Consider the following 27219-nt stretch of genomic DNA (forward strand, 5'->3'; position numbering starts at 1 on the left):
CAACCGTGAACGTGGGCCTGTCGTTGCTGTCGGTTTCCCGAAACCGGGAATCGAAACGCCTTTCGCTTACGGCAACACCGCATATTCAATGGGCTCGATCGGCTCCATCCGGGTGCAGAAGACCCCGAACCTCGTTCGCTCCGATTCAGAATCGCTTCGCCGGATGGTTTAAGCTGGATCCGGTACAACCTCGAGGCATTTGCTACGTGAATCGTGTGGCTGATTCCGGTATCGCTCGTACGTCGGCATTTTCCCAGTTCCACAAAATATATCCCCGAAGGCGGGCTTTCGTTGTGTGCCGCGCGGAGGTACATGTCGGCCAGAAGATGGTGCATCGCTTCAACGGTGAATGCAATATTCTGACGGCACTTGTGGCTGCTCTGCTCTGCAGCAGGCCGAGCCCGATGGAAAACAATGCCCCGACCGACAGAAGAGCGATATGACCACACAAATAATGAAATGGTGAAACGTTGTTGCTAGCGTTGTCGTTCCGAGCGTCGAGGACGGCATTGGAAGTGTGCGTTGTACTGTAGAGCCCACGTGTCTGTGGTTTGTGCTGCTGGTGGGCTTGTACCTTAATCCCCGGGTTTTGCCAACGTTTCCAGTCTAGGCAGCGGACCGGCTGAACGGGTGAAAAACCGGGTCACACACGGGACATTTGATTGGGGTCACCCATTTGTGTCGCGCCCGGTTTCTTGGGATGAACCTCTTTTAATGTAGAATTGGTGTTGCGGGAATGGACAGATGGACCATTCCACATTGAATGTCGTGTCTCCCAAAAAAAAGAACGTTCCTACACATTTTACAACACAAACCACATAAATATCACGCACAAACACATTCGCTTGAGGAAAAGGACGAGCTTTTGGGGGAGTATGGAAGCCCCCGCCACCGGGTTGTCGGATCCTTGCGATCGCCACTTTAAATTCCACTTAATAATTAAACAAACACCGACATGGAACATGGAGCATGGTGAACATGGTTTTCATTTCAATCTTTACTTTCTCCCTGGCAATCCTCCCGGTATGATTCATTTGTCCGAGATTGAAGGGTTCTCTCCGGTGGCCCACTAATTAACGGTGGGCAAACATGATAGAGAGCGAGCTGCAAATGGCGTACGGAAACACAATTCCACCGCCAACGCACTAGTGGCTAGTGTCAAGTGAGCCCTCTAGCCGTGATCCACCGGGTTGTGTGTGTGTGTGTTCGCTGCCAGTAGTAGTGCAACATTGCAACACGGATAATTAGTCGCGCACTAAATCATTATCCGACCGTACCGATCCACCTATGTACATATATCATCAATAAGCGTGTGTGTGGGCATGGAAAGCGTCCAACCCGGAGGGAGGTTTAACCCGTGCAAAGCGGAAACGCACCAATCCGCATCCGCATGAATTGCCCATTTCCGGACAATCAATCGCGGGCCCAAGGTGATTAAAATTAAAAATCACTCCAACGTGTATTTATGTTGTACCCCGGGGCGGGCATTCTTTTTTTTGTCTGTGTGTGTGTGTGTCTTTTGTGCTTCCATCGATTCCAACATCATCAACCTAACGTGTTGTGTGGGAAAATTCATATTCTAAAGAAAAATGTGTACATTTGAATTTTTTTTTCGAGACTTTCAATCCCAACATCGCTTGAGCGACAACAAAACGGGTATTTAATGAGAATAATTTTTAAACCATTCATTCGTACACGGCGGCATAAGCACACTTGTATTTGGTGCATTAAATGCATCTGTGTGTGTGTGTGTGTGTGTGTGTGTGTGTGTGTGTGTGATACCTGCATAACAAATAGAAGCTTTTGCTGCTTAACCGAGGCCAAAATCAATTGATGGCGGCTTTTTTTTTGGTTTGGTTTATTTTAACACATTTTACAGAGGTTTTTTCTGGTGATGAATATTAATATTAAGCGTTTCGGAAAAATATATCTCTGTTATCTCTTGCTTTTTCCTGTCTTCTGTGTTATTGAAAAAAAAACACGGCAGCTTTAGCAGGTGGAATTATTAATTCGCAAACGGTGGCAACTGTTTCGGTTCAACAATTTTTATTTGTTGATCCCGCATGATGGCGTGTTGGTTATTCAACAAAATGCCCAACGAACTCCCAGGACGACTTTTAACACTGGCAAAACCATACCTGGTGGTGGTCCGCTTGCTGAGAATATCTAGGGCAGTAGCAGCAGCAGTATAAATAATAACGGCCGAAGTAAACTTTTTCGCAACAATTCACCCGTGGTGGCGGGCATAGGGCGGCTAGGGAAGCGAAGGGGTTCGATGCATTTTGCTGCAACCGGGCGCTGGGATGCTTTTAATCCACTGGTATCCGCTCGGGTTACCAGTGTGTGGTTGTTGAGCTACGTGCGAGCCGTTAAAGAGACGATGAGGAGATCATGCACATGACCGCGCTCATTATGAATAATTAATTGCAAGCGAAAAAGTTTGCTCTGATCGGCCGGTGGCAAAATGGCCCGGGGGCGGTGGCCAGGTGGTGGGAAGGGCGGGTTGATATGTTAAGCAGGGATTTACCCTTCGACCGAACGAGAGCGGTAAACCAACCAGTTCGGTCGGTCACCTGCGTACCATCGGCAGTGTGGAGCGAGAGTGCGCCTGGAAACGGACAAAAGTTGCCTGCTGAATGCATTTTCCACGGAAACCGCAGAGGGGTCACGGAAAAATGAGGCGCTTTTTTGTAAATAAATAATAATACTACCCTGTCCGCTCTCCTGGGCCTGCGTCGATTTGAATGACACGCATAGACGACACAGTCTGGGCAACGGACGACCAAAACTGTCGATCAATGGTAAACCGACCGAAAGCTTCGGTTTGTGGGGTGTGTGTGTTTTTGTAAATCTGGCTGAGAAGAGGATAGTTTGCCTGTGGCGTTGAGTCCGCGGAGTTTAGGATATAGTGAACAGTATTCGAAGGTGATACGCTCATAGTTTAATTGATATAAAAAGAAGCACTAAAATCATAACTTCACAGGCCAGGAAGCATCTTTTGAACACTGATTTTCTGTTCAACTTTGGTTCAATAAGGACCAGGAGATCATCGCTTTTTCGAGGCCTTGACGATCGGAATTGCTGCTCCGTCATGATATCAAATTTATTGAGGATTGCCAAAAAATGCTCTATTGGTCGCGTTGCTGCTGAGAAACTCGACGACTTCGCACTAAACGTCATTAAAATCTTTAACTTGAACTCCTCAAGCTTCATGGTTCAGAGAGATTATCCATTGCTTGCTATAAATCGACGACGAGATGTTCTGTAAGATTAAATCCATCTTGTACCGAATTATACGAAGTAATGCACAGATATTCTGACGTCTGAGCTCAGGATGTGGGGAACGAGACATAATCCATGCGGTAACAATAAGTCTAGTAATCCAAACAAAATGGCAGGCATGACCAAAAGAGGTCGTTAGGCCAAGAAAGAAGAAGAAGAAGAAGAAGAAGAAGAAGAAGAAGAAGAAGAATCTCCTACTACAGGGACTATTTACTTACTTATCAGCCGCTACAGCCGGCCTGCTGCAACAATCCTCGATACCGCTCACGGTCTTGCGCCGTTATCTGCCAATCCATTATCCCGGCCGTTCTGGTGGACTCATCAACGCCATCACTCCATCTCAATCGGGGCCTACCACGCCTCCTCTGTCCGTGTGGACGGCCTAAAAGGACTTTATGGGATGGGTCGTCCGGTGTCATTCTCATGACGTGACCAACCCACCGGAGCCTGGCGAGTCTAATTCGCTGCACGATGGTAAGATCATCGTACATCTTGTTGTTGCTGGTGCTGTTTTTTGACCCGAGATAGGTGAAGATTTGGACAGGTTGTCGCAAAAGACGGATAGACGATCATAGGCTGTGGCCTAAAAGTTCGTCATGATCACTAGGTCGTGTAGGGATAGTGGTGACAGTAGAAACAAAGCTTTGAATTGTGTTGGCCATAGAAAGCCAAACCAACTGAAAATGCAATTAAATTTTGACTGTACTTCATAAACATAAACATAAAAGACGATAAAGGTAGTTTGATAAGAGTCCTGCTAGAAGGACTATTGATTGGGCGCTGCAAACCCCGCATTTAAATTGTTGTATCAAATTAGTTAATTAGTATTGAGTTTATCCCTAAGGCTCTTGTCGGTTCATTTAGAACGTCGAGAAATATCTCCTGTTGCAACCTACTGTCCATTAGTCGATGGTGTTTTAAATGAACAAATATCTCGTTCAAACCACCATCAAACCACTTTAAATCAGTAACATTGACATTCCTCCGCGCTGCAACACGCGGGCGACAAATCACCAACGGTGGAAGCATCATCATGCACGCAACCCACAAATAAAGGCTCGACCGCATGGGTGCACTTCATCACGAGCGTACTAATTCCAAAGCCCCGACACCGAACCGGCAGAAAATGGCTGTTGGTGGTTGTCTGAGGTTTTCCGCAGAATATTGCACAGTCAAAAGGGGCCATCCCTGTGGTGGAATTAATCAGCGCAAAATTCCGACAGCGTGCAGCATCGAGCTACTTTTTGTATTTGCTATCCCGTTGCCACCCATTCATCCCAGCGTTCCGATGAATCAATCGACTGCAATTTTGGTCGTTAGTTGGGATGAGTTGTTTTGGGAGATGAGGTTTGGTAAAATGCAACACCCAAAAAACAAACCTCCCCGCGCACGAAGGGTTAATGAGGGATGTGTAGAGTTCTGCAAACAAAACGGAAAAATTGCGATTCCTCCAGGGGGGCAGAGATCAATCGTCGTACATTTTGCTCGGCAAGATTATTCCGGGGTAATTGAGTGACCGCTTTTAACCTGTCGTTGTTGATCTTCCTCACCCGCAACGTGCCAAGTCTATTTCTCTCGCGAACGTGACCTTTCAGTTCAACAGTGCATTTATGTGTGATTAGTTATCGTTCAGTCTACTTAACCTCAATTTTGCCATGTTGTTTGTGCTTCATCCGCAGGATTAAAATCGAAATTCTCAGCCAAGAGTACACGGTGTTCTACATCGGCACGAATGCCGGCCGGATCTACAAAATCGTACAGTATCTGCGCAACGGTGAGTCGAAATCGAAGTTGCTGGACATTTTCGAAATCGCTCAGAACGAAGCGATCCAGGTGATGGAACTTAGCCAGAAGCGCAAATCACTGTACGTCGCTACGGACTACCGGATCAAGCAGATCGATCTGGCCATGTGCAATCGGCGGTATGATAATTGTTTCCGCTGCGTGAAGGATCCGTACTGCGGTTGGGATAAGGATACGAGCACGTGCAAACCGTACGAACCGGGACTGTTACAGGTAGGTGTTTTTTTCCAGCGAGGGGAAAACAATTCGAACCAATCGTTGAAATACTAAATTTCCTTTTTCCAGGACGTTGGCAACGAGACGTACGACATCTGCGACACGAGTGTGCTGAAGAAGAAAATCATCGTCACCTACGGCCAGAGCGTGCATCTGGGATGCTTCGTAAAGATACCGGAAATTCTGAAGGATCAAACCGTCACGTGGTATCACCATTCGAAGGAGAAGGGCCGCTACGAGATTAAGTACAACCCGACCAAGTACATCGAGACGACCGAACGAGGTTTGGTGGTGATTTCCGTGAACGAGGCGGACGGTGGACGGTACGACTGTCATCTGGGTGGATCGCTGCTGTGCAGCTACAACATCACGGTCGATGCACATCGGTAAGACATTGCGGGCACACTTTTACCTCTGATGAATTCACATTAATTAAATCTCTTTCCGCCCTTAAACAAATTGTTTCAGATGCACACCGCCGAACAAAACGAATGATTACCAGAAGATCTACTCGGACTGGTGTCACGAGTTCGAGAAGTACAAATCGGCCATGAAAACTTGGGAGAAAAAGCAAGCAGTAAGTGTAGTACTGGGAAGTTAAGCACCGGCTTAATACACAACCCCCCAATATGGAAGATTTACGGGCGCACTGTGTACTTAACCGCATCGCCATCCCTTTCTGATCCAGTTGCCGAAGTCACCCGACGAGCTTTTGCTTACTTTATGCGTGCGAAATAATGCCATACGAGACCCGTTTTTTTTTTGCCCCATTCGAATGAACCACATCCATATTCTCTAGCGATCTATTTTATGATGGCGCTTTTAATGCCATTATCACCCATGGGACGGCCAAACAACCCCCACCAAGTGAAGGGAGTCTGTGGACGTTCTCGTCCCCGGCTTTTTACGATCACTTTAGCGAGAATCGCATCCCGAACGAAGTATAATTTAATTTTACTCCTGTGGTATCGCATTAAGTGGTGTTTGTTTTTGAGCTCTCTCTAGAACGGGGAATCCTAAGCATATATTTGCAGCAAATTATTATGAACTGGTAGCTTAAATGTATTAACAAACTTTCTATTCCTCCTTGCAGCAATGTTCCCGACAGAACTACAGCAATCAGCATCCCAACGATGTGTTTGCCCGAACGCCCAGCGTCTGATCCTAAGGTACGTCCAGGAACCAAACTCATCAGCCCCACCCAAGCATATCTCACTAAATTCTTTCCATTTGTTTCCCCTCTCGCAGGCGGCTTTCATGTAAAATAAAAAGGAAAACGATATCAGCGAATCTCGCACGAACCGTCGTTGAACGCAACCGACATACAATACTCTCTTTGTACGCGAGTCAACCGCAAGCGCGCGGGGGGGCGTGCAGCAACAAACCACAACCAGAAGAACTGATCTAGTAGTGTAAAGTATTAAAGGTGGAGAATGAATTTTTTTTTAGCATGCACTATACCGACGAGGCACACTCATGAGCAGCAATGGGAGGGGAGAGAAGAAAAAATGAAGAAAAAACAAGGTAAAAAACAATAACTCATCAGACTAAAACAGACCAGAAAAACATTGTAAGATGACAAACTTTTCGAGAAGAACGCTAAACATGTGGTTTTGTGACCGCCATTTCTGCTTCGACTCGGTGTCGGCGTGGAGACACGGCACGCATCAGGCCGACGATTTGAATTTTCATTTTTTCTTATTTTCTATGCATTTCATTTCACTTTTCGCGGACGGACAAACTAAGCAACTAATCGAATAGCGGAAGCTTATTTTTATATAATTGTTGGAATAAGTTTAGCATCTAAGTTAGTGAACACACAATGAACCGTAGCGCTTAGGAATGGTAAAGGAAAGGGAAGGTGAAGGTGTTTGTGTGTTGTGTGTGTGGAACAAGCAGCAAAACCCGTGATTAAGAAAAGTGGATGTGAAAGCTTAAAGGAAAGGAATAAAATCACGAAAAGGTTAGATACAATCAAATCCACACGGAAGAATCTCACCAGGCATCAGTCGCGATTCCGGCGCGGCAGTTTTACTTAACTAATGGAGGAACTTCCGCTCAAGGAAAACAAACAAACAAACAAACAAACGCCCCGTTCAACCCTCAAGCAATGCGAAGCAATCCGATGATATTCAGTGAACGATGGTGGGAAGGTTTTTAAAAGCACTAGAACACTAATTGATCGTTGCTCACGAACGAAAGGCAAGCCTAGTTTTTCGGTCATTGTACAGTGACCGCGCTGTGGAGCTTTTGGGTTTTTTTTTTCGATTCGGTTCCGTTTTATTTTTAAATCTACCCGTTACTAACACTCACGCGAGAGGTTGAATCGTCGTAGATATCGTATACAAGCAATAAAGTATGAGCAGCAGTTAGGCAGGGAAGCAAAAAAGGAATACAGCTCTCCACTCACACACACACACACACACATGCGGTGGCCAGCTGGATGGGAGTGTGCTGTATAGTATGTGTGTGTGTACATGTGTGAAAGCATAAGATGTGTCCACACCTACCAGAAGAATGTGTTGCGTATCGTCCATCCTGCCATGCTGCCAGTATTATCGATGTGTTTAGAGCAATGTGTGTGGCCGCTGTTTGGCTGCTCCTAGCTTTCCCCGTGCGTGTCCCCCATACCGAGCAGGGCGCGGATGGTTTTGATGTATGCAAACTCCTTTTAGCTCTGTTCCGTTCCGCTCTTCGCTGTTCGCGATTAGCTCGGTAACTTTTTTTGAAACCACCCCCTAGACTTAAGTGGCACTGTGAGCACACGGACGATGGGATTTGGATTAGCCTAAACAACCCGTTGTGTTATCGCAATCCCGTTGCGTAATAAATTACGTCGAGCTTTTCTAATACTAACTAACATTACAGAACGGAGAGGGGGAAAAAAGAACAGTGGAAAACAAATATCAGGACAGGGGTGAGAAAGGGGCGGGCGAGCTCATCAAAACACATAGACACACGCTTTTCGCGGTTCAAACATTCAATCTCACAGGGCGCATATCGGCATGTTAGTAACGTAATCGGATCGGACACGGAGCGGATATTGAGCGCGGTTTAGAAAGGGGGAAAAACGCATTTGTACATACACATACATCCGAGCATATTAGTGTGTTATTTTATCTCTTTTCTTTCGTTTTTCCCTCCTTCCCATTAAAAAAAAAATTTACCCAACAACAAGTATAAAAAGAAAAGTACAGCAAAGCAAGCGCGAGAGTTCCGTTTCTCAGTTGATGGAGAACTGTGATAGTAAACGAGGGAGGTTCGTCTTTCTTAGCACCGGAAAATTTGCTTTCTATTTGCGTGTGTGCGTATGTGTGTCTGTTCTCGCCTTCCATTACATTTTCACGTACAACGAGTAGTAAAATTGCAGAACAGAAACGGTTAATTGTAACATAACTTTGCGCGCATTTGGGGGAAACATTTTAAAGCTTATATCCAACTTTGTCCATGTGCCCTTGGATGGTTCGGGTCTGTACGCGCCATCATAAATCGCCATCATCACTTTCCTCTAGCGCAATCATATCCATCCCCCGGTCACACAATGTCCTACCTTTTACGTTGTTTTTCAACAAACCATCAAGCCCGTTCAAACCTACCATGCTTAACATAACTAACAACACACACACGAACAAACACACAGTAATACTTATATTACTCTCTCGCTTACAGTGTAACACAATATAGAGTGACAAAAGAAAGAAAAACAAACGAAAAACAAAGCTAAAGTAAACCGAGCAACAACAACAACAAAAACCGGCCCATTTTGCAGGCAGCAACACGTGTAAAAATAGCAATCACACACAGCATCTCTAGCTTACGGAAGCGATTCTGTCCAATTTACATATACCTATACTAGCGTCGCCAGTCGTTAGTGACGCAGGCAAACTATAAACGAATGGAAAATACACACACAGCAACTACTTATCATAAGAAATGATAGCAAAAGTGTGTGTGAAAGAGAGAAAAATGATAAGAAAACAAGCAGAACACAGACACAAATCGGAAAACGTTAACAAACAATAAGGAAAAAATGCAAAACAAAGAATGATAAAGGTAGAAGCAGAAAATTATGTCCACAACACTGAAACAAACTGTTTTTGTTTAAAGAACAAACAGCCTTTTCCAACTTTAGGGGAAAAAAACATGAAAATTAACACATAATCCTGGATTGAGGATTACAAACGATGAGAAGAAAAAAACGAAGAGGATACACGAAAAAAATGCAATAAGCTTAGAATAATGTGTAAACGATGGAAAAAGAAACTAACATTGAAGAACTGATTTAAGAAAAAAAAAGAGAGGAAGGAAAGTGAAACATCACACACACACACAGAACATATAAAAAATGCAACCGGAAGTACGAAAACAAGTAACAATCATTCGAAAGAGTAGAACAGACAGCAACGCAACACATATAAGGGAAGTAAAAAAGATACAGAAAATCGTAAAAAAGTGGAAGTGTTTGTGTGTGTGTGTAAAAGATGGTGGTCATCGTGTCATTCGATAAATGGTAGAAAATTGTATAAATGGAAAGTCTCTAGAAAAAGACTGGCAAAACTGGAATGTAGCAACGAGCAACCAGAAAACAGAGTAGAAAACTACACTCGAGTGGAGTAAGAGAAGCGAAACTCCCTATATCAAACGCAAAGGTTTTTTTTTCTCGTTTTATCCTTTCTAACCAGGTACTTCTGTTTTGATGTGCTCGAGTGGCATATGAAGCTATAGAGGAGGACAAAAAATTATTGCTTAAAATGCGCGCCATCGATGTAAAATCGGTCCCAAGCAAACACAAAAACAAGGTATCAATATTTGCAGATAGCTCTCCACGTATAGCTCAACCGATGCCGAGGTTCTAGAAGCTCTGCGGTGCAGCAGAAAACAGTATCAGACTTCCGATCCAATTTAAAGTTAGCAATAGAAACAGAGATTGTGAATGTGTGCGTAGAAATGGCAAAGTTGGAGAAAAGAAAACCACATGCAAAAGCCCATGAGTGAAACAGAATCGAATTACGGATACCGCATGATCGATGCTTCATTTACAGCAAGAAAAAACAAATAATACGAGAAAAACTTGAGGGAAGAAAGCGAAGTAGAGCGGGATAAAATGTACAGTTTCTTCACTAGTTTGTTCTCCAAAAACGAACGATATAATCCAAAATGCTGCTGCCGGTGGTGTGGAAGGATAAAACATAACATCCCATCTCACGAATCACATTGGAGGAATCACAAAACAGGAATGGAAAAGCTTCCCGGATCATCATATCCGCGGATGTTTGCGCGTCTTTAATGATAATGATACAACGCCCAGTACACCCAGGAAAGGACAGCACACTTATACATGTACACATTTGAAAAACATTTCCCTTTTGATCCTTCCCCGATCCCTGACACAAATATCATCCATCCCACATTATTTGAGAGCTGCTCTTGTGTAGGCACTGTGTGTGTCTGTGTGGATAAATGGAGCCAGAAGCATTTAAAAGCAAACAAATTCCAATTCCCCCTGCAAATCACAGAAACAAACTAAAAACCACACAAACACACACATTAACACACAACACAAGCGCGCGCGTTAAGGCAGAAAAAGGATGTTTTTTTGCGAGAACATTAGTAAATAAACAATTGATAAATTGATTAAGAAAATAATACTTACACGCAACTCGTTTGTTAGATGTTCGAGTCCGAAGATTTTAGTTTAGATTGAATTTTTGATTTGAATTTTGAAATTTCGAATTTCATTTGAAAAATACGCTTTCGAGCACTTTTTGAACCAAAATTCGAGCTGTGAAATATTTCAAACGTGCTCGATTTGAGCTTTTCTTTCAACCGGAGCCCAAAAACAAAAAGCTTCCCCGTGCTCACTGTTCAACCCCATTCCGTGGGGTGCTTTTATGCTGTGTGATGCAACAACCGTCTCTCTTGAGAAAAAGCCACCCTGTTCCGCGTACGCTTCCGGAACGGCGCATGCTCTCACTGCAACACCACCAACAGGGCCAAATTATCGGCCCGTTTGTTTTGATTCCTTTCTTTCGCATCTTGCGAATCACGCGCTTCTTGAGGAGGCCCGATTTTTCTCCTTGTTTCATTTCTCTCTCTCTCTCTTTGTTCTCTCTTTTCATGCTCGTTTTGCTATGCTGCAGCGAGCTTGCTGTTTATGCTCATTCTCTCCATCTTTTCGCGTGTGTGTTGCGCACCATTCAAGCTCACCTGATGCAGGAGAAAAGTGGGAGGCAGATCAAAACATGCGTTTTATGTTGTTAAAAAAAAACATAACAACGCAACATTCAAGTTGGGAGATGAATGACGCGCAGCTAAGATTCTCTCTGCGTGCGTTCTCTCGCGCGGTTGGGGCTCGGCACGCGTGTGACCTAGACCAGGGTTTGGCAAGTTAAAGGTCAGTTATTATAGTTAAAATTGAACAGGAATATACTTCGATTGGTGAAAGCAAGGCTTCGCGGTACACTCAATATGGGTTTTAAACCAGATAATAATGGCCAGTTACTTTGGTTCTAAATATCGTTATCAAGATTTCAAGAAGTGTCCTTCAGATCTATGGAGGACGAACCGAGGACAGATTATACCCGGTACATGGTATAAACAAACCTAGTAAGTCATTAAATGGCCAGCATGCTATTTTGCCGTCCTGCCTTATAGGACCCATAAAACCTTGATGCTATCCTAAAACTCTTACCTAAATCATTCCTGGCTGGCCTGGCCGTATTTCCGAGAAATCACATTTCTTACCCTCAAAAGAATGTTGAGGCTTGGCCTCAATGTATAATGTAAAGAAACAATGTAAAGGAAAATAATGCATTCTAAACAGCTGTGGAGAGTCCAAATAGGGAGACATCTTCTACAAGTTATGACCGCTATTAGAATGCTTGAGGGACTCTAATCTAGAGTATTCTGTATTGAACAACCATTTTTGTCGCTATGTTCAATGTTCTAATCCAGTAACACGGGACGATGCTGCAGTATGAACATGAGTAACCATGGTTCGTAGTAGGCTGGGATATTTTTCTTATAAAAGCCGAATGCATAGTTGAATCGTCAGTTAGTAGAGAAGTATACTTTGGAACTGCAAGTATAATCCTCCTTCGAACCGGAGTGAAACCCCGATCACTAAGTCACTAAACTAAAGGTAAGTCAAAGATAGCTTCTAACCATCAGTGTTGCCGCTGCGTTCAAGGATCGTGCGTCACGAGCTCATTGACGTTCCCTGACCACCCTTTGCCAGTCGAAGGCCTGTCGCGAGAGTGCGATTCCATCTCGGAGTTAACTTCTCCTGTTTCCAAGAGAGCACCCAACCATATGCGAGAGAGCCTCCGTTGTCATAGAGCGAATAAACCTTGCATAGCCTGCTGCTATGCAGCGCAGCAGCAGCAGCAACAGCACCAACAGCAGCAGCTGGTCTGGTTCTTGTTCCACGGGGTGCTCGACGAGCTCGGACCGTTTATTCGACATTGGTACGTTCTCGCGCGCGAACCGTTCGGTATGCTGTTGTGCCCTACAATCCCCAGACTCGCTCGTACCGAGGCTCTACTGCGACCTTCCGTGAGTGATGTGTGTTTTTCTTTTCTGTTTCTGTAACACAACAACCGTGAATTGGTGAACCGTGTGTTAGCAACAAAGATTTAACAAGCATTCCACCGAAATGGAGTTCCTTTACGTCGAAGGTTTGATGGGCGAGAAGTTGTGATGTGTTGTCCTCGCAGGACATACTAAACAAGCCCTGCCCAACCTAAGCTCGTGGGAGTTGTGTGTTGCAAAGCTGGTACGGGAAAGGAAAATCTTTGTTTTCCTTGTGAACCAACACACCAAAAAAAGTGTGTCTGTGTTGATCAGAGGAAAAGTGTATCAGAACTTCGATAGCAGGAAGAAAGTTAAAGGAGAAAAAAAGAAACACCTACAGAGTGTGTGTGTATATGTGTGGGGAGTGTGTGTGTGTATTCATGGCCATTAGTTGGGTGAGCGAATTTAATCGATTTGAATCGTGCAAAATTTCCCTGTGCCGTTTATACGGGTGAATTTTCCCACCCAGTCAACCATCGTTTTCCCGTATTTTCTCTGTGTACTACGACGCTGTGTGAAGTAAATCGAAGTGGAATCAGCAATATCCAAGCAGTCGTGTAGTTTGGTGTAGTGAGTGAGTGAGCATTAGCGAGTGAGAAGCAGCGAGTGTGTGTATGTGTGTCGTGATAAGAGGGAGTAAAACAATCATTTTCTCCCTGTTGTCCAAATAAAACGGAAAATTGTGTATTCGTGAGCAAAAGGTGAGATACAGTCCCGAGAGCGAATGTCCTTTCGGTGATGGGTGAGACCAAGGATCTGCTCATCGTGCGAGTCCTCCAAAAAAAAAAGGCTCCTTCTCTCTGATGGTTGGTGTTGCTGGGGCTCCTATTGTGGATGCTTGTTGTTAGGGAAAATTGGTGAAATTGCCGCAACGCCAGAGCCCTATGGCAAACATCGCGAGATGTGTCCTCCGCTTGGCAGGACCAACATCACCTCTCCATCGATTTTCCATCCAAGTCGTGTGACTCTTTGAGAACTGCCTTGTGCCCTCACACGTCCGTCCAGCAGAAAGGATTCGTTTTTTCCCTCCGATTGCCAAACGCGTGTTGGTGTGTAAGTGAGCATTCGACCTACCGAGCAAGTACCCATCCCTCGGTCCAGCTATGCCCGGCGCTGTGTGCGAAACCATTTTTTTATGTCGTCCTTCTGCTCTTTTGATGTTGAGCGAACCCGTAACCACACGCGAGAAGGGGAGGCATTTGGGTGGCCTAGAAACAAAAATAATAAAGACAAAATAAAACTCACGCGCCATACAGCGCGGAGTAGTCCTACCCACCCAGCGCGACTCACCGGACGGCCCAAAACTGGCTAACCTTGGTGGCGGTTCCATACTTGGATCTCCATCATCTCCATCTGTTGGGAGTCCTCCCGCCACTGTTGTGAAGCGTAGTCGTTTTTTTTTTTCTGCGTTATTACTTATGCTTCTTGTAACGCACAGTAGGCGACGAACCTCTGCGGCGGGACATAAGCATTTTCGGACTCGTTTTTTTTTTTGCTGCTGCTTTACTCACATGACACTTCCAAAAAAGGGCCTGGCGTCTGTCTGCATCAAGCCCGCATCGAACGTGCAAAGTCTGGCGGCACTGCACAGTCGAATGGGAGAAGCAATAATCATTGACCAAAAATTGAACCAGAAGAGTGGAGCCATTTATACCCTTCCTTGTCTCTCGTTTTTAGGCGTTTGATACGGACGCGCTCAGCGAGACATCAGCATACGAAAGAAGCGAATCGTGCAGCAAACCACAAGCATCCGGAGCATTAGAAGGTAAGGTGGGGAAGAACAAACGTTCTTCCATACACTTATTACACATATCGTCCAAAATGAGAACACGAGCTGGGAAAAGGACGTCATTTTCTGGAACACTGTAGTGCGGGATGTCCTTCAGGATGGACCACTTTTTCTCACATACCAACCAAAATCTGGGTCATCTACCTCCAGAGTCTTCTTCACAATTTTCCACAGACCCATATCCTTTTCGTGAGCATCCTCGGAATTTGCCGTCTCCGAAAAGTGGTCTCCGTTCATAACGCTAAACTCATCTGGGACATCATCCGCCCTTGTACCGTGTACGGGCATCTTCTTTTATGCTGCTCTGCATCGTATTACACGCACACACGATGCTTACGGCGATGATGATGCTGGCTGGCTGGCTCCATATCTTCATGGTAGCACTTGAAAAGCGAGGATTATTCTGTTTGCTGTTGCTCCATTCAACCTTTTTCCCATCGAATGCGGTCAACTGAAAGTAAAACTTCCTCGCTCCATCGGATTGGGCTGATAAGAACTACTACGAGAGGGTGTGTGAGGAAGTGTGGGTGGATGTTTGGCACAAAAACCGCTCCCAAGTCTCCCGTAAGCACCAGGGACAAGCAGCTAGTAGTTGGCAATACGAGCTGATGTTTCACTTTCTTTCTGGACGTGGTTTCTTCCATGGCGCAATGTGCAGTTTATGGTTGCAATCGCTCATACTACGCATCGAAGAGGAGGTTTTCTGGCCCTAGGGTTTTGCGTCCCAACCCAACCATGGCATCAATCATTTCGTTCGTTCTGTTTTCAATTTTAAATTCCACCCGGCGCGAGGGTATTCGCTGCCATAAAAGCTAATCAATCGAATGAAATGCGTACGTTTCGTTATTAATATGCTGCGTACCAACCAGTTAGGTTGGCTGGGGCATGTGCGAGGCTGTTGGTTGGTGAGTGCGTTCCAACCGATGCCCTAAGTAGGAAAATGGATGTGGGGAATTGATTCAAATTGACAGTGGTTTTATTTATCATCATAAAAATCAACTCGCTTCGGGTGGTGAAGTTGCATCACTGTTTTTATATAGTTCCTTACAAAAGTATGCATTAAACAGCACTGGGAACAAGCTTATCATAAAGTGGCATAGGGGTAGATAAAAGCGTTTATAAATCCGTGGGCTAAGCGTAATGTTGAACCGTAGAGTAAAATTTAAGAGTGCCTAATCTAGAGCCAGAGAGAGCTTTCCAAGACTCTGAAGGGGGGGGGATCTTTTATTCAGATTTTGGGCTGTGTTGATGGCCAAGACATTATTGATTTGAGGTTCTCCTATGTACTAGAAGGTGTGTCAGTTATGTCACGGAAGTCACTTTGACAACCTAAGAGCTCTTTGAAGTCTTGAGGGAGGCGCCTTTAAAGTCGTCCATAACTTCAGCTGTCTAATGTCAAAAGTCAGCACCAACGTAGATGTTGATTTGCGCTCAAGAGTTCTGACTAACCACTGGCTTTAATAAATCCTGAGCACAAAACTTATCGATTCAAAATACCTGTTGCGATGGACGAAGCTGATCCATTATCACAGTACAAACATACGTCTCTGAAACATAAGTTCTGTCACAATCTGACGAAATCCTGATAGCAACGATCGAGAGGAATATCCTCAGAAAGATCTTTGGCTCCGTGGAAGCTCTATGAGCTGTACGAAGATATCCTTATTGTGCAGCGAACTTGATTTGTCGGACTCCGATGAGCCAGTCATGTACTGAAAATGACACAGGACGACCTAGTCCGTGAAGAACTTTAAGTCCGACCACGCGGACAGAGGAGACGTGGTAGATTATTCGAAAAACATAACTAGTAACGCTTTGTAACGCTTCTGATACACAGCTGATAACTACGATTTGTTTGACAGCCAGTATTATTTTTGAATAGCATTTTGGTTTACTTTTCACGTCTTCTAGTCTTCTAGACTGACTATTTTCTATCGTTAAACAAAACCCCTTCAACCACGAAAACGTAATTCAACACCCCCAACATAAATCCACAAATTGAATAAATCCCTATCAAAGCAGCAAAAAATCGGAACAACAACCCCTGAGCAATACAACTTGCAGACAGAAAAAAATAACACCCAGAGGCCAATTAAAAATGATTCCTTCAATAGATTTATGTTCGCCCATGGTCTTACCGGTGTCTAGATTGTGCACAAAATAATAGCAATCATTCAACCATCCGAAGGACGAGGATCAGCTTGCCTGCCGGAACTGCTCTACTGGCAGTATAATTCCTAAGCAAAAAAGTGGCGGATTCCTGCTTCCCCTTCGCTACGGTTCCGCCACCGTATGCTGTCTCAAATATCACACAACATTGAGGTGTCCTGTTGGTGGTGGTGGTGGTGTTGGTAATCATGGTGCTGCCGATGGTTGAAGCCTCGGTGTACTGTTTCCCTTTTGTTCGCCCGAACACAACCGGCGACGAGACCCGAATTCGGCAGTGGTTGTGGTGAAAGATCCTGCCAGCTTGATATCCTTTCCGTGTGAAGCGTATTATTACGAACGATATTGAACCCCCTCACTGCTGCCTGCCTGCTCGGTCCTATCGTTCGAGCGTTATGTGGAGAGAAAAAGAGGACTACGAACGAACGCCGTGGAGGAAATTTCTATAGGATTCAATTACATAATTTCCAGCTCGTATCATACCTACCAAACAGGGAGATGATGACGCAGCTGTAAACTATTCAAAATTCTCACCGAGGCGCGAACTCTTGCCACTTTGCTCAATCCTCCATTATTATCGTCTGTTTGCTTGCAAACGACAACTCTTATTGCTGGATGAGTTTCCTTTTTTTCCCGGTGGCATATTTTTTAACGACCCTCCCCCGGCAAAGTTCGCTCATGCATGAGTTATTAGGAACTGTGGTTTATAGCTTTGCAATGAAAGATTATCTGACGATTACTTTACACTGTTTGGATTACTTTTTAAAGGAAATTTTTAAAATATTTATTCCGTATGTTCTGTTTCTCGCGTGAGTGTTTCCTTCGCCCAAATAGAATTCTGTCAAACGTGTGTCGCCGGGATTCGATATCCAGATGACACAACATTCCAAAGTGGTTCCCTGATTGGAATTCCACACACGTAAACCAGTCTCCGTCCTTCCTGGCTGGGCGAGATTCTTCTCGGCCGATAAAGCGAACCCAGCTGATATCGTGCTGTGACGCTGGACATGGGATAGAAATCAGTAGAGTTAAGCGAGTCTCCCCAATAATTCTTCATAGCATCGACACCTGTCTTTTTGGGGTGGAAAGATTGAATCGGAAATTATGTTTTCCCGTATTGTTTTCACAATAAATAACGTTAAGCCGGCAAGGTAGCCGTTTAAATGTTTCAAGCGAACCCAATAAATCTTTAGCAGAGGAAAACACATCAACAACCACATAAACTATCCACTTTGCTGGTGCTATTCTGAAGTTCTTTTTGCTCCCTTGTTTTTTCTTGCTTGTTGATGCAATTTTGCTCCTTCGAGTGGAGCAAAAACACGAGAAAGCACTTGACTTTGCCTGAAATGCATCAATCGACCTAACCAGACCTAACGGGTAGGGGGTTGCTGTTGAAATTCTTCCGTCGGACCATCTGCCGAACGATGAAAGCGAATCTGTTGGTGTGTGTTTGCATCGGAAAGATTGTTAGTATGGTTGAAGTGGAACAAAAAAAAGTCTCCCAGATCCAGAATTTTATTAAAAGTTCATCTTGCTAAATAAAATTGCATGTACTGGGTGAAAGTAGTCCAAGGCGCTTCACACTTTTGATCTTCAAAAGGCAATTTTTCCCTTATTTTTTAATCCTCATTTAATTTTTCTTCATCTTTCTGCTTGTCGAAACGCGACGAAACATACCGAGCACCGTTTTTATCAGCTCCATTACATTAAGATTAGCCTTCCCAACGTGAGAAACGTCACTAGTTTGCATAAGAAAATCAAGGTCCCGTTAATGATAAAGAAGCATAAAGGGAAGCTAATGAGGAGGTCGTTTAGATTATACAAACTACTTTTTATGACACACGAACGCGATGTCTCCCGAAGAAAATGAGACTCGAATGCCGCCCCGACCAGCCAGCAGACGGGCAGTTCCGAATGAAACGGTTCTATTATCTTGCGTGAACCATAAACATATCTCTCTCCCAAAAGTCGGAGCGACAGTTTCGTTTCCACCGGTTGTTGGTCACACAGAAATGGCCGAAAGATATGATTTGGGCGGGCGCACAGTTGTCGACGGATGTCTTTACGTTGCTTGGTCCAATATTGGTACAGGGGTCGACAGAGGAAGATTTATATTCTATCCTGGTTTAATGTGGATGTTTAGGATGATTATTACCATCTCATGGTATTTTTGCATTAGCTAATTTTTCATTAAGTGAAATTGTGCTGAATTCAATTAGAAAAATCTTTTTAAAATAGTTTGCTTTCCTTCATAAATCATTAATTATTTTTTATTTTAAAACATGTTCTTATTTTACGTGACTTTTCTTATCAAAGGAAAAAATCGTATTTTAACTTAAATATTGATAAACATAATGATCATCATACTCATTATTTAATTTATCACATTGACGGTTACGTTCTATTTGTGGCCAATATTTTTTTAGCTTTCTTTTAACGGAAAAATCGCACAATTCAAGATTCTAACTGTGTCAATTGAAGGCTCTCAATCTAAAATCTTTCGAAAAATCCTTTGTAATTTCTTGTTTTTTTTTAAATATGCTTCCCAAAAAAGGTTGTGAAGGAATAAATCTTTACTGTTACTTTTTATGCGAAGATATTAAGTTGCGATTGACCTTGTAAGACGCATAAAAATAATTCACTTAAAAAAAGAATGTTCTATTTTTTAAGTGTGACTGAACTTATTGTAACTCAGTCAAGAATGATTCACAACTAGCATAATCATTTGCTAATAATTGATTCATTAGATGATTAATATCAAATATTACTCGCCTTTAAAAAGTCAGAAACGAACCCTGCAATTAGTAGGGTCCTATTAAAAGCACCCTCATGACATGTTGCATATGCAGGAAAAAGAAAACTTTCCACTAACCGAAACGATCTCTTGAGCTAGAAACGACGAAAGAACAAACTATCCCCGCGATCTCTTCCCATCCCCCTCACCATTCTCCTCCTCCTCTTGCCTTCTTTCAATATCTCATAAATACGCACGATTTTGATGTTTTTCTTGCGTTGTTTCGATGCTCGACACGAGACGTCCCAACCGGTGTGATGCATATATGATTAGATGAGTTCCATCTTTCGGTGATGCCTCTTGCATCATCATCACCCCATCTCCATTGTGGAGCACGAAACAAGCGCACATACGAGATTTCGAAATACTAGCCTCCAAACAAATACGCCAAACACAGGAACACACCACAGGCACAGGAATGCCAAAATAAAATAACTCCAAATGGGCAACCCCCGATTTCTTTTGGGCGAAACCCATGAATGGGCTGTGTATTGTGGAGCGTGAAAAATTGGCCGTTCGTTCGGTATTTTAATCATGTTGTTCTTGTTCTCTCGATCTTTATGAAGCGTTTCGGCAGTAGCCTCAAAGTCCGCTTGCTTGACGTGTGCGCAGGTTCTTGGACAACGAGCGAGCGAGCACCGACGGCAAGAAGGTCGGGTCGGTCAGTATCGGTCTTTGTGGCATCATCTACGGCAATCTGTAAAAACCATCAAATGAAGAAACATTTTTCTTCCCACTCGTTTGCCCTCGTCACCAGTCATCAGTACTCATTATTTTTCGGCCTTCCAGTCCAGTGGTGGATATGTTTCTTTTCTGAGGCAAACGTCAGTAGATCTTTTTTTTCGCTTTCTGTCTGCTGCTGCAACAAATCAACTTCTCTAGCGTACTCAAAGTGCCTCCCAAGTCTCATGTCTTTTTGGCCTGGTTTTTGTAAGTTCTCGTTGTATGCCTTGTATGGCATTCGAGGTGCAGATTGATGACGGTCAAAGATGGTCGTAAAGAATTAGGTAGACAAAAAGGAAGGTACGTTCACAGTGATGACGGGTTTTTAATCTGAACCCCAATGTAACCATGTCTATATATTGCAAACGTGCATGACAGACATTGATGCATCTTCTCTGGGAGAAGGCAAGAAAAAGGGTTGCAAACTGAGTATCAACCAGATTGACGCACCTAAAGAACTCATCCAGCGTTAGCCCACACATCCAACGAGATGGCGGAGTTGTTTTAGTTCGAGAGTACTCTGCTACAAGGATAATATAACCGGTCTCTTGTAAAGTGATGTACCAAGCGGATAGTTGTCAAGCTGCTACTACTTGCTCCACTACCGCCGATAAGACTGTCAGCAGCCGTTAGAAATGCGTAGGAAACTGAAGCAGACGACCGTGCCCGCTAGTGAGGATGCATTTGAATCGATCATTCTACACCCCGAGTACCGGATACGCCCAAGCATTTCCTTCTGCTACTACAAGTCGCACGACACTCTCATCTGTGTTTGATGACGTGTGCAAATTTAATGGGAAACCGACGGAGGAAGACGGAACTCACCATATCCGGAAATGAGCGATGGAGCTACACACTATAGTAAAACAATTCCATCAGCAAGACACTGGGTCGGTCTCCGGTGGATGGATGGCACATTTTATCGTTCGCTTCTTTTGTATAAAGATTCTAAAGTAGGGCACGGTTGAGTTGATAAATTATTTTTAAAATACAAATCGTATCTTATGCACTTTCCAGCGCTGTGCATCGAGCGCACCTACCCTAATACACCACTCACGACCTAATTTATGCCTTCAAAACATATTTAATCGTTAAATTATGTAGATCTCTATGAGAAACGGCACACCTTTCTGACAGCAAAGGTGAAATATTATGCACAGAAAGCTTCTCGACTGTTTTTTTCGTCTCTCCGAGAGCTCCGGCGGTATAAGAGCGAAGTAATTAGTTGGGATTAGTTTCTCCTCATCCAGTGCAGAGCATACCCTGCCCATATCTCCAGTTCGAGGTCAGCCTTGAAAATGATTAAACAGCAGGCTGAAATAACACAACCCACACCATATTCAACAGCGTGAAGAAAGGTAGAGCACACACACAAAAAATACATTAGTTCCATTATTAACCTTTCCGGTGGTTGGTTGAGCTGTGTATTCCCTGGCAAATGCCCAACAATGAGTTGGGATAGCACTAACTACCCTGATCGAGGGGAGAGAGCGAAAGAGCGAGTTGCTGATGACTGAACCGGGCTTTTTCACGCTAATGAAGATTTATTTGCATGCTCAGGCTTTTCCTCGATTTTCGGTGCTAGATGGAAAGCTGATGGATTTTCCAGTGGCACAATGGTAGGAAAATTGCTTTTTGATAGAACTGTTTTGGGTTCCATTACGGTTTTGGAGATTTTTTTGGGTTGTCAGTCGAAATGTTCTTGATTTATTCTTGCTCAGGAATTTATTTTTTAAAGTTAAAATATTTAATGCAAACCCCAGATTTATTCAAGAGTAAGAAGTGACTGGGGACTATAATAAGTGATTACTGATCTCGAATAAAATATGGAATCAAATGCTACTCTCACTCTCCCTCTCTTTGGGATACTAGATAGATTATGATAGAATATTCAGAGATATTCAAGGACTCTTGAACGTTAACTTGACAATTTTATTCTAAATTATGTGTGCTAGTCCAGAAGAATCCAGGACTCTAAATAAAGCAAAGGTTTAATAAACAGAAATATTTGCTAATTTCTCATACACTAGAATTCTTACTGATGATGAGCACATATCAACAAGGATCACTCCTCTGCATCCTTCTTTATAGACTCCTCAGCGATTGTTCCATTCACCACTGAGCAAGCGTCACAACAATTCTGCCGTGTAAAAACGACAATGTTCCACGTACGTCGGTGCAACAGCACTGCCACGTTTCAATCGTTTTCCCATCATTTACCGACAGCGCAACGACAGTGCGATTTCGATTTAAAAATAAACTCGTTCGCTTTTGTCATTCACCCGATCCGGGGGGGGGGGGGGTTTTCATTATGATGACGATTGTGGAAAATTATGCAAACCCCTGCCTACCTTCCACGCAGCTCCCACAAATCTACCCCACACAGTGGCCTAGCTCCATTCGCTCCAAGGTTTTCTGTACGATGTTTTTTTTGCATCGACAACTCTGTCGCATTGATTGCAAATGTTTTCTACTGTGCTCGGAAGGGTGGTGGATGTAAAAGGGAGAGGGTAAAAAGAGCATAAAAGCCCCCGACCAACCCTATGCACACAAACACACTAAAACAACAGCCCAGACCAGGGCGACAGACCTCGACCTTTTGCGCGGGAGCTAAATATAGCAGGCAAGTGCACCTTAGTGAGACTGGAAATGATTGGGAGGTCAGGGTCTCAGAATCTTCAGCATTATGAGACTATAGACAGGGCTAGGCTCAGAAGAATGGGGAATCGTACCCGTTTTCATTGTGTTACTCTGCCAGGCCCAAACGTTCGCACCCGAACACTTTTCCGGATGGTCTAGCAGAAGCGAGTTTTCCATCCATTGATTGTCGTGGTGGAAATGGTTATTAAAAGTGGTATGGAGGAAAAAATTCAGGCTCTCTAACCCTTGTTGTACCTTTTTGTTGTTGTACCTACAGTCTGCAATTGCACCCAGACGTGACATTAGGGCGTTAGGGAGCAACCCGAATCCAATTTAATGCAAATTATGACCTTCTTGGGCTTGGGCACCACCCACCCTCGTGCGCTTTAGGGCGTTGCGTTTTAATGAGGCACAAGTTCAATAAACCTCACACAATTATTGTCTCGCCAAACGATGAAAAACGTCCAATGGGCCGGCATGAGCAGCATGATTCGTTTGATTTCGTTTGTACGATGTAAACGTCGTCCGAGCGTTCCTTCTCTGCACCAGAAGTCCTTTATTACCTTTAGACCCGAGTCGGAAGTGCCTGGTTCCTGGTGCGCTGGAATAGAACATGACTGCTTTATGACCATTATGCAAAGTACAGAGCACCGTTCGGTATGTTCCGGTACACAGCAGTAGTCTAAATAAATGATTTGAAGCGTAAGAGTAAATAGAACATACCTCCAAAAAAGCAACAATTTTCGCCCCAGCGTCAAAAACAAAAGCGAAACACACAACACCATTAGTGCTCGTTCCGGGTCATGTGATCGTGTGTGTGTGTGTGTGGAGTTGTTGAAACCGACAGCATTATGTCATGTTCTAATATCGACAAGCTTGTCGACGGAGCCCTGCCTGCTGTCGGCACACGAAACAACATAAAAAAGCACTCCAACCGTGTTTTTTTGTTTCGTTTTGCACCGTTGTTGACGTGATGTTTGCTGATGTTTTTGTTTCTGGCCCTCGCGGTAAAAAGGCAGTCCCTCCTAGACCCCGGGGTTCCATCTTGTGGCGCTGACGGCTAGTGGAACAATTTAATCACCACAGTTTATGGAAGGTGTACCGACGATGGTGTTGCGGGTTAGGTTGTTTTGTTTCTGTAAAACGAGCCCGTCTATTTGCATGCTATTGTACCGACAGGTGCCACGGATTAGCAACGAGAAAAGGCCTAAGGGTTGGGGGGGGGGGGGGTTAAGTGATCTATTGTAGTAGAAGATCAAGAGACACAAAAGGTAACAATGGATGAATTTAAAAATCAAGATTTTAACAGTTTGCAAACAAGACTTTGCATCCTCCTACAACATCAGAATTTTCGATAAACTCATTAGGAGAAAGTCGTCAGAAGACCAAATAGAGGACATTGATTATCGCAACTAAAAAACGCTTTAGTGTTCTGGATATAGTGTTCTGGGGCAGTCCGATGGCCGAGGCGATAGCTGCGCCGGTCTTCACACGGCAGGGCCGGGGTTAAAAACCCATGCAGACCGCCTCCTCGTACGTAAGGCTGACTACTTTACTACGGGTAAAATAAGTCACAGAAAGCCAGAAATGGCAGGTCGAGACCTCTAGAGGTTGTAGTGCCAAGGAGAAGAGAAGAAGTTCTGGATATTCTCATAGAGCATTACAGATTATAGATATCAATGCTGTGTTCTTGATTATCAAGTTTCAAGAATTTGTGAGAAGTGTTGATGCTTGCCAAAGCACTAGCAAACGTCAAAGCAATTTCGATATAGTTAGCAAATCGTCACGGGAGATTAGAATCAATATCTCTATATCAATGGGTAAGGATCTCTGAGGATTACACAGAATCTGAAGTGCAAGAAGATCCTTTATTCTCAAAGATCCGATGTGTTGGCCTGAAAGAAAAATCAGGACTAACAAAGACTTTTGTGGAGGAGCTACTATCAAGATGCCTCAGGTTACATGCAACCAAAGTCATCAAAACTGAGCTCCAAGATTTCATATAGGAGAGACTCCTGTTTGTTGGTAGAAGGACATCAAGAAATTATAAGACAAGATGAAATGTCTCGTGAATAACTATATTCCACCTTTTCAAATACCTTAATCCTCAGTCCTCAATGTTGCTAAACCCTGTTGCTCTAGTCTATTCTTCCAAAGGACCTCAAAACAGGATAACCCTCGACTAAGTTTTGCTCTCACCACCAAAAACTAAACTCGAAGTATTTCACACTGAATCATACTTTAAAGCCTCCTCCATTGTACGTTTTTCCTGTACACGCATTCATCATCATTTCACCCGCCGTTTGATTATCATTATCATGCCGAGAACACGCCGAGAGACTGTTCGTTGGGCGTACTGCGACACACGGATTAGCTGCGAATGACACGTTTGCCTCGGTGCTCCGTTTTGCTTATGCACGCGTCATGCTGCGTTTTATCACGCCACCACGATAGGTTCACGCTTCGGTGATCGTGTCGACAGCGTCACCACTATGATACCCAACCCCCCCAGCCCGTGAGAGGTATCCTCCGCGCATTGAAGGGTGGACAAAATTATGAGCATCATGCAAATGAGCTACGCTACTACTTCCCACGCACTTCGCAAAACAAAAGCGCTCCCGGTAGGCTCATCTGGCTGTTGTGAAGCTTTCGAGGCGCGTAAGTAAACCGACCGTAAGGCTGGAAGTAAAGTGCGAGTTAAGGTTCTCGGTAAAGCTTTAACTGGGCCGGACTCTGGTGCCATGTCTCGGCCCTTTACAAGACTGACCGATGAGTTTTCGCGTGCCCTTAAATTATGCACATTAAGGTGCTGTTATCACCGATGTAAGGGCGAAAGTTTACGGTCCGAAAGAGTGGAACTTTGAGAGAGAGAGAGTGCACGAACGTATGCCACACCAACAACGGATGGAGCCTCTGTTTCGAAGGTGAATACACACGCACTCACACGGTTCCTGCCCAGCAGAACATTGGCAACAGTGTTTGGAAGTAGCTCATAAATCGTGCATAAATTATTCGCAAAGTCGGCCAATACGCGCGGTGGTGGGTACCGAGGCCCAGGTTTTCTGTCGAGCTCGGCTAACTCGGAGTAAAATTTATGGATTTCATAAAAAAACAACACCCAAACGCAGTCGCGAACGGTTAGGGTATCTCTTCACCGCATCTGGAACGTTGGTCTCGTTCTGTACGAATTTTGGTTCGTGCCGTTGCGTCTTGCTTCGTTTTCGGTGGCGGTGGCTTGGCTTTACTCGCGAACGACCTTGGCATCAATCATTTCCAATTGTAACGACATTACTTTTCATTTGAAGTACGCACGGTGGTGACTTTTGCCGAGCAGCAGGCTCCCATGTATTTCGAGGTAAAAGTTATCAATAAAAAATTCCCATTTAATTCTGTTAGGAGAGTTTTTGGAGCTACAGTTTTGTTTTATTTATGAAAAGGATATTAGAAAATTCAAGATACAAAAAGGGTGTTTGATAGAAAAAGCTCTTGAAGGAGTTGGGAGTAATTTAATCAGTAAGCCTGATATCAATTTTCGTGATCATTTTTGATAGTATGAAAGGTGTTTAAAGTAAAGAAACTGTTGCTTTTTTTCGTTAAAGTGTTGATTTTTTTTTAATTAGATGAGATGAATTGAACAAATAAGCAAACAGATTAGGTACCATCCTTCTAGCTTTCAAACGAGACTATTCATTCAGTTTTCAACCCATCTCTAGGCGTCTCTAGGGCAGGTCCAATTATCTTACTATGTCTCCCATTTGGCCATCCGAAGTAAATACCTTCCTCCGGCCAACTTTACCCTCCGATTATCTCGGTTCATGTACGTGGGTTGTAAGGGATATTACACGTACGACTTAAAATTCCACCCCAACCAAAGGGGAATGCAGCGGGCACCGCTAAAAAAAAACCTGCCACACCTGAATCCTGAGGCAGGCCTGCGGAATCAAGAACCTACGCGAAGAACTTCACCCAGCTACCCCAGCTGCAAGTTCCACAAAAGAAAGGCCTCGCATATAGGGGCGTCAAGAACCGGCGGAACACAACAACAACCAAAACCTCTGCAAATTACTTTCGAAACAGACCGGATCGAGGCGGCGGCGGCGTCGGCGGCTTATCCGTGGGTGGCATCCAACTGCATCCCAAATGCATTTCAATTACACCCTCCGCCATCACCTCTTTTCCCGCTCCGCTCATCCGTGCAGAATCCGGCCGTTGGTCTCCTTACAGTGCCTTGTGT

At 44.1% G+C, this 27219-nt stretch overlaps 2 protein-coding genes across 6 annotated transcripts in view; both read left to right on the forward strand.

The window, feature by feature from the left end:
- Positions 1 to 10949, forward strand: part of LOC118514336 (semaphorin-2A-like) — a 270841-nt gene extending 259892 nt beyond the window's left edge. For all 4 annotated transcript variants that reach the window (XM_036061148.1, XM_036061145.1, XM_036061146.1 and 1 more), the window contains exons 11-15: positions 4962 to 5298; positions 5371 to 5687; positions 5770 to 5878; positions 6395 to 6470; positions 6550 to 10949. In XM_036061148.1, the coding sequence (XP_035917041.1) occupies positions 4962 to 5298; positions 5371 to 5687; positions 5770 to 5878; positions 6395 to 6463 (832 nt within the window). In that variant the 3' untranslated portion in view covers positions 6464 to 6470; positions 6550 to 10949. The remainder of the gene's footprint in view (positions 1 to 4961; positions 5299 to 5370; positions 5688 to 5769; positions 5879 to 6394; positions 6471 to 6549) is intronic.
- Positions 10950 to 12683: 1734 nt separating this feature from the next.
- Positions 12684 to 27219, forward strand: part of LOC118514338 (gamma-1-syntrophin) — a 56951-nt gene continuing 42415 nt past the window's right edge. The window contains exons 1-2 of one of the 2 annotated variants that reach the window (XM_036061152.1): positions 12685 to 13574; positions 14551 to 14638. The gene's annotated coding sequence lies outside the window, so the exon portion shown is untranslated. Of the gene's footprint in view, positions 13575 to 14550; positions 14639 to 27219 lie in introns of both variants that reach the window. The other variant, XM_036061153.1, reaches the window with a different exon arrangement.

The sequence above is a fragment of the Anopheles stephensi genome, chromosome 3 (assembly GCF_013141755.1).
Source record: "Anopheles stephensi strain Indian chromosome 3, UCI_ANSTEP_V1.0, whole genome shotgun sequence".
NCBI classification, from domain to species: domain Eukaryota; kingdom Metazoa; phylum Arthropoda; class Insecta; order Diptera; family Culicidae; genus Anopheles; species Anopheles stephensi.